At 54.4% G+C, this 7566-nt stretch overlaps 2 protein-coding genes across 2 annotated transcripts; one reads left to right on the top strand and one right to left on the bottom strand.

The window, feature by feature from the left end:
- Positions 1 to 897: 897 nt before the first annotated feature.
- Positions 898 to 2627, bottom strand: POSPLADRAFT_1154090 (hypothetical protein; the record flags this gene model as incomplete). Its single annotated transcript, XM_024486809.1, has 8 exons — positions 898 to 1119; positions 1172 to 1308; positions 1357 to 1434; positions 1492 to 1620; positions 1698 to 1813; positions 1876 to 2265; positions 2317 to 2439; positions 2491 to 2627. The coding sequence occupies 8 exons, from the start codon at positions 2625 to 2627 to the stop codon at positions 898 to 900; spliced, it is 1332 nt and encodes a 443-aa protein (XP_024335047.1).
- Positions 2628 to 4470: 1843 nt separating this feature from the next.
- On the top strand, positions 4471 to 7491 carry POSPLADRAFT_1154046 (hypothetical protein; the record flags this gene model as incomplete). Its single annotated transcript, XM_024486802.1, has 4 exons — positions 4471 to 4704; positions 4757 to 6020; positions 6084 to 6373; positions 6418 to 7491. 4 exons carry the CDS (start codon positions 4471 to 4473, stop codon positions 7489 to 7491), a joined length of 2862 nt encoding a protein of 953 aa, XP_024335046.1.
- Positions 7492 to 7566: the final 75 nt, after the last annotated feature.

Genomic DNA, 7566 nt, shown 5'->3' with positions numbered 1-7566 from the left:
GGAGCAGGTCGTCGCCGATCTGGAGAGTACTAGGTGGCGGCATGGTGAAAGCGAGAATATAGCCAGGCGAGAGAGCATAGGAGCTAATTTGAAATAGCAAAGACATGGCATCAAGATGTAGACAGGTACAAATATGGCGAGGGTACACAGAGGCTGGGGATGGTGGAGCGTCCTAAGGTACGGCGGAGGAGTGTCCCAAGGAGGGCGGGCGGGCGTCTAACCCGCCTCGAGGGTGCGATCAGGCACATGCCTATATCCATATCGGGATATAGGCCCTGATCTCCCCCTGGGGATGGTGTTCGTTAGACCCATTTCCCACCGCCCCGATGGGGGTCTACTAGATACCTCCAGGACCTGCCCTAGGTGTACAATAGCCTACTACGACCACTACCATCAGAGTGTGCGCACGCCATCCCAGTGATTGTTCCATGAAGTGCCAGAGATGTACACTCATTACATTCAGCTTCCTTCCCTACAAGCGATGCAGGCGTGGAGTCAAGAAAGGAAGGGACCTCCGGCGGTCATTCAGCGTTGCGCTCATTTGCATTTTTCTCCGTTGTGCGTCGAGCTTGCATCTTCCCTTCAGCTTCAAAGTAGCGTTTGTATACATTTCTCGGTTATGCCGTCATTCTGAAATCTGTGATGGAAAACAAGGCCGGGGATCTTTCGTTACATATCCGAGAGTCGCATTCTGCCATTTGAAGTTTGAGAGACCACACACCTGCAATTGATGCCCACACCATTCATATATCATAGTCTGGGCGTCCCTACGGGACCGCCAAGCAATGAGGAAAGGGCGTGACTGCGCGGCCCGTACTACACTTAGCATACACCGCCACTTATAAGATACCCCGATACAAGACAGGACGCGGCAGTTGCATCGTAGCCAAGCCAGGTCTATCTTGATTGCAGGCCCATCTGATGACCCAAGGCGACATCTTGCCCGGGCGCAGCCTCTCCCGCCTTTAGTCCCCGCCGCCTTCCTCGCAACAGATCCCATCCGCGGAGCGCCAACGGACGTTCCTCGAGGAACGCCGCAGTCACAGCGAGGGTGAAAGTTAGCAGACCGACGTTGATGTAGCATATAATGGGCCAACCGGCCGAGGAGTGGCTGTAGATCTAGGGATAACGCGTTCAAGCGGTCCGATCAATATACATTCTACGGACCCACCTGTCCCCCGACAATAGCACCCGCTGGTGACGCAGATCCAGTCAGCTCGGCATGCCTGTGCACATCTGGAGAAGTGATGTTCTTACCAGCGTTTCCCAGGCCAAAGATGATGTTGAACGTTCCGTACGAATGAGCGTCTGGATACGTGCTGAGCTTATGTTTTGTGGTCCGTGTGCGGAACTTACAGCCAACGCCGTCCATGGTTCGCGTGATCGAGGCGAGTTCCGCTGTAACCGGAGACACGACCGCCGCGATAAAGAAATCTGCACGCGACATAGTGCACTCAGTGGGAGCCAGGACTAGACGTGGGTGTAACGCACTCTCGATAGCGAAGGAGGCGATGAAGAACGCCAACGAGAAAGTGCGCGTCAGCGCACCCCACCACGGTATGCCCGCGAAGAGGAGAGCAGCTGCGACCCACGCCGGACCGACCCTGTCTGTCAGAAACCCTGCAAGAGGAGATGCTACGCGAGCGACACGCATTAGTATGTCAGTGCCTTCCGACGTGAGGAGACTGCTCACGCACATATCAACGTCGGCACGATTGCAGCGATGAACACTACGCCGACCCGGGACGCGCTGAGCCCCCAGACTGCCTGCAGGCGCAGGGGGAGCGTGACGTCCGCCGCGGAGAACGCGAACCTGTGTAGAGAAGCATGAATGGCAGGCACGCATAGGCGGCGAGGCGCAAATGATGGACTTACGAGCAGAAGAAGGCCACAGACAGCGACACAAGCGTGCGCGACGAGGACAGCAGCCTCACCATGACACCGAGCAGTGAGAGCTCCGGTGCTTTCCTCGCGAGCACGTGTGGGGCGGGAATGCTGGGGTCGGACACGGTCTCGATGATCTGGAGATCCAGGTGTCCTAGGGCCGCTGCCGCGAGAGATGGGAGCTCTTGCGTTGCAGCCAGCGCGATGTCTGACTTCGAGTTGTGCTCTTCGTCATCTCGCTGGCCGATCTCTGCTGGCGGCTCTATGATGAGCACCCGGCCGGCGAAGTCTACCAGTGTGAATAGAATAGTGAAGATGAAGGGGGCGCGGTAGCCCCAGCGCGCATACAGGGCACCTCCCACTGGCGGTCCCACCAGTGCACTGTAGGACTGTGAGCAAAAGTGGGAAAGAATGGAATGATTCGTTGCTTACCCCAGCGGCAGGCCGACCATAGCGACTCCAAGTTGCCCTGCATGACGTGTCATTGCTGCAGCATGAATACCAGAAGAAACATGGCCAGTACCTCCGATATCTTTGTCCGGTGTTCTGTCGCATCTGCCATACTCTAAGTGAATATATTATCTCTCCAGAATTCAAAGGACATACATCAAGGCCAGACCAGCTACTAGGATTATAGCGGAGCTGATGCCCTCAAAAAGTCGGCCAAGGCACATCACCCAGAACTTAGATGCCTCCATCAGCAATAGCTGGGAGGCCACAAGGGCGAACTGGCCAGCAATCATGACTCCACGTCTAGAATGAAGACGTTCAGACACGATTGCAATAACAGGAGTGGCTGTCCGACGAAGTTTAATCGATCCAGTCAAGGCGTGGAACAATTACACACATATGACAAGGCCGGCTGACTGGAGGATTATAATGGCGCAATGAGAGAGCGTGGACTTCGCGATGGTGGCCGACTTACATATAGGAAGAGAAGCCATCCAACGAGACTGGATACATGACTATAATTCAGTGCCTCGAGTCTGAAGGGAAAGACAGAGACAACGATGTTGTAATTCAGGCTATCAAAGGCGATACCTGAGGACATGGCGTCGGTAAGTGCGCTTGAGGGCTACATTGTTAGTATTTCACCAACCGAGTGCGACAACTGCAAGGGTGTTTGCCGTCAACTATGGTTGCCGAATGCTACCGGAGCTGAAGATCATACCAGACGTCGTGAAGGGTACTGAGGACCTCCATTCGCGCGAGCGACGCAGCATCGAGTGCAGCCTCGACTCTGCCCCAAGTGTATGTGTCTTGTCGACGGGGAGTGCTGTGACGACTTCTGGAGTGTCCTTTGCCGACATGGGTCAGCAGCAGTTGAATGACGGCTAGAAGAAGATGTAAGGCGTTACCAAGGTAGAAAGGGTATCTAAAGCATCTGGATTTCTGCGATGTTTGGCAGTGCATCAGGAAAACATGAGATCGCCTGACGGACTGAGATCGGCCGTTTCAGCGCCATCAAAAGCCTTATGGATCAATTAGATACGAATGAACCATTTGCATCGACTGTACGGTTATAGAACATAGGACATGAGCAGCGGGTGGTGCGAGTAGAGTAGTACACGCTGGCGAGACACTGGAGTCAGCGCGCAGAGTGGCTCGCGAACTCGCTGTGAACGTACGTGGCGGAATACTGGAGGGGAGTGGGAGAGTTGTTGAAACGCGCAGACCCGCGTGGCCAGGAACGAGCTCGAAAGGTCGGGCACGCGAGTAGCTAGGGGCCGGAGGCCTGTATCGTAGTATAAAACGCCCGCGCGCCATGTATGTACGGTACGCGATCTTCTCAGTCTCCTAAGAATAGTGGGATGACGGGAGATCGTGGCTGAAGATCCTCACGTGGCCGCCACATTGGCCACGTGCGTAGACACGCGAGCGTCGCCGCTGTATTGGTACGCCTGCCTGTTTAGGATAGGCGAGTAAGGGCGCTTAGCGCCGGTGTGCCATCAGTACTCGCTCTCATTGCGGACTAATACGTGCGACCGTACACGGTCGGTATACTCATCCACTATACTCAGCAACACTATGCACTCGCTCTCCAACGCGGCAAGCAAGGGACGACGATCAACTTACGCGTAGATTGCGACAACAGTGATCAAATAGGCATTGAACAACAATAACGAAAACGGGCAGAAACGGGCTAGAATTTCCTCACTCCGAAGATCTTTGACCGTCGACGTCGACCGAAGGCGCAATGTTTTGACCTACGGGTGAGACAGATTTTCTCCCACTCCATACTGTCTAGTGACGTCTTACTCCTGCCGTGCCTAAGATGACTGGCACGTCGAGCGAGTTTGAAGTGAGGTCAAAAGTCGTCCTTTCTCGAGTAGAGACGGCCATCGAACAATGATCCAGCGAGGAAAGAGCTGCATGAGATAAGACGCAACAATTGAATCTTGGCATGCATTACCATGCTGTGACCGCATGCGAGATACAACCGCGGCACTATCGTGTCTTGTCCGCTAACAATCCACTGCAGAACAAGAGAAAGTCGATCATGCCCTTGTTCGTCCTTTATCTTTATCGACTTCTCGACGCCCAACTCCACTACCGTCTCATCCTTCTTTCGTATCTGCTTCCACTATGGCTGCCTCCGCGAGCTCTTCTCAACCCCCTGCCAGAGAGAGGCCACTACTCGAGGAATCAAGCGCGCAGCTGAAAGAAAGCGATAAACACAGAAAGGTCCACGTATTTGACGGCTGTTTGCACTGTTACTTGAATGCCTTCGTCCCGAGTGAGACAACATGTCCACCACCGAAGTTAGATCGCAGTCCGGCCTCTGAACGTATCCAATCTGATGATAATTCCCCGCATGTAGTAAGTGCATCTTCCAGTCATCGCGCATCTCATCAAACTGAGCGACTTCCAGATCAAATGTCTTCAAAAACTTGCTAAAGCCCTTCCGAAGCCGAGACGGCTAGCTTTCCTCCTAACTGAAGGCCGCTGCCTCAGACCTCCACTCCCCTCACGAGGTCTGGAAAGATTTCAGACCAGTCCGACCATCGTAGCTTCCCTCCCAGGGAAGCACAAGTCATTCACGTCGCTGCCTGAATGGAGCAATGTCTCATGCGTCTTTGACATCATGCCAGAGGCCAAGGATGACCCCGTCAACAAGAAGGGCCTGGACCACGAAGAGGCACTCGTTCGTCTCTCGCGGCATGCTCAGAACCTGCTGATCGCGCACCATCTGCTGTTCGCGTTCGTCGTGGGGATCTTTGGCTCGAGCGTACGGATCTTCCGCTTCGATCATACCGCCGTAGCCGTGTCGAGAGCCTTCGACTATACCAGGAACCCCGAAATTCTGTGGGAGTTTCTCTGGCGACTCTGTCATCCTGCGGTCAAGGGCGCCCAGATTTCCGGCGCAGATCCCACGATAAAGATGCCGAAGAAAAAGGACATACGCTGGGCTCGGAAGATGCTCCTGGAGCATAGCAATCGGTCCCTGGCGCCTGAGGATGAGCGTGTATGTCGGTGGATTGTTGTGCATGATGACGACGGACGCATCCTGCACAAATTCTTCGCATTCCGGATTATTTATCTCAGGCGATCTCTGTTCTCCAGTGCCTCGACTGTATGGGAGGTCCTGAAACATAAAGACCACAGCGGGAAAATATATGTTATGAAGGATTCATGGAGGTTCACGGCGCTCAACTCGGAGTTGGGCCACTACAGGACCCTGGCTGGTGGCTCAGAGGACCATACGTTCGGTAACAGCAACAGCGATCAGGGCATAGGAGCGGGAAACTCTTCATTTTTCGGCGTTGCACAGCTTGTATGTGGTATCGACCTTGGGAGGCTAACGTCACCTCATGTTCGCGGGCTCCGCATCCTCCCCGTCTGTACACACATCACTCCTCCGAAGACTACATCCGCACCATCACGGACTGGAGATGTCACTCGGGACGGCGAGTCGAGTGTTCGTTCACATTCGTCTAGTCATCCACTTCCTTCTCCGATGGGACACTATGCTGGGCATAGGACCATGTCCGTCACCATTATTTTCAAGTCTGAAGACCTCGCGATACTGGCGGAGCGCACCCATATGCGGTTCGTATTTGCGACTGTCGGAAGGCCACTATCGCAATTTAGGTCAACGCGCGAACTAGTTGCGGCACTTCGTGACGCTATCAAGGGTGTGTAGTGCCTGTAGAACTACATTGGCTTATTTCCGCATATGCTGACGTCGAACATCTCAGGACATAAGCACGCATACGAGGCGGGTATCTTACATCGAGGCATCAACGAAGGCAACGTAATGATCGCAGAGGCAGGCGCATACGAAGGGTTCATTAGCGACTTCAATAACAGCTTCGACTGGATTAGTTTTCTCAAATATAGAAATCGAGAGGCCACCGTCGCGAACTGGGAGAAGTATGCTCGCGCGATGTACGCGATTGAGAATGGCCAATACGCTAGGAGCGATGTACTCATTGAAGATTTAGAATATGATGTCTATGGCCCGCCATTACGACCGCGGGAACACACGGTATGCCTGTCGCCTTTCGTCGAGATCCTTCGGCTGACATGCAGCATCAGAGACATATGCCATTCGCGGCTATCGAGATAGTAGAAAATATCTCGATACACGAAGCTCGCCACGACTTGGAATCATTCTACTGGCTATTGCTTTGGCTTGTACTGCGCCACACAGAGCACAAAGAAACCGGGGGCAGGAAGGACGGTGCCTGGATGTTCGAGCCAGGACGCAGCCCCGTTCCCTCGGACCCCGATATGAGGAAGGGGTGGATCCTCCGCAATGCAAACGTTGTTGTACCCGGAAACCAGCCGCTCACCACATTGCTGCGGGAGCTGCAGGGTCTGTGCATACGGAATTTCCTATCCGCCATGCATACGGTTATACCGCTCACGCACGAGGTTGTCCTGGCCAAGTTCGACGAGGCTCTCGCGCGTACGGATTGGCCGGAGAACGACGCTGCGTTGCCACAGCATGTCACGACATACAAGGTCGCAGAACCTGGTTGGCCTAGACCCCAGAGCGAGCAGCCATCTACTCGCACGCATCGCACAGCGCAGAGCTTTCCAACATTCAATGGCGGTGGACGAGGCCGGCATGGCCGCAGATGGAGCACAGATGGCGTTTCGACCTATCGGGATGGCCAACGAATGGCGGGGGAATCCGAGGCTATTCTTGCGAGCCGGGATCCCTCTCCGGCTGTAAACCGACCTCCCCCTGCGGGCGACGAGCGTACTCGGCCGGCCCCTGCAGAGGCCGAAGAATCAGCAAGCGCAGGTAGGCCGAGCAGTAAACGGGAACGCAGTGACGAAGAGGAACTTGAAGATGCTCAGCCTACGAAACGCCTCAGGATGGGAAGCCCGACAGATTCTGGAAGGCCAGACGAGCTTGTTGAACCTGCGAGCAGGGATACTTCAGAACCTAATATCGACGATCTCATAACACTGAATAAGCGTGGCATTAAACGGTCTCGCAGTAGTGAGGACAACACGATTGCGATCTCAAAACGAACCAGGGTTAGATATACTCCAGAGGTCGAGGTCGGACGGCCAACCGCGCTCGGCGATGTGGCCTGCGCCGATGCTCCTCCGGGATCCGGACATGAATCTTCCGTCGACTCACGTCCCTAGCAAGACCATGTAGCTTCTGTTGCATTGACTATTTCAAGTCGTTCTCCTTTTTCGTGCGATATTTCGGTGCTCGGA

Source organism: Postia placenta (genome assembly GCF_002117355.1).
Source record: "Postia placenta MAD-698-R-SB12 unplaced genomic scaffold POSPLAscaffold_15, whole genome shotgun sequence".
NCBI lineage: Eukaryota > Fungi > Basidiomycota > Agaricomycetes > Polyporales > Adustoporiaceae > Rhodonia > Rhodonia placenta.
This window is presented reverse-complemented; position numbering and strand designations above follow the sequence as displayed.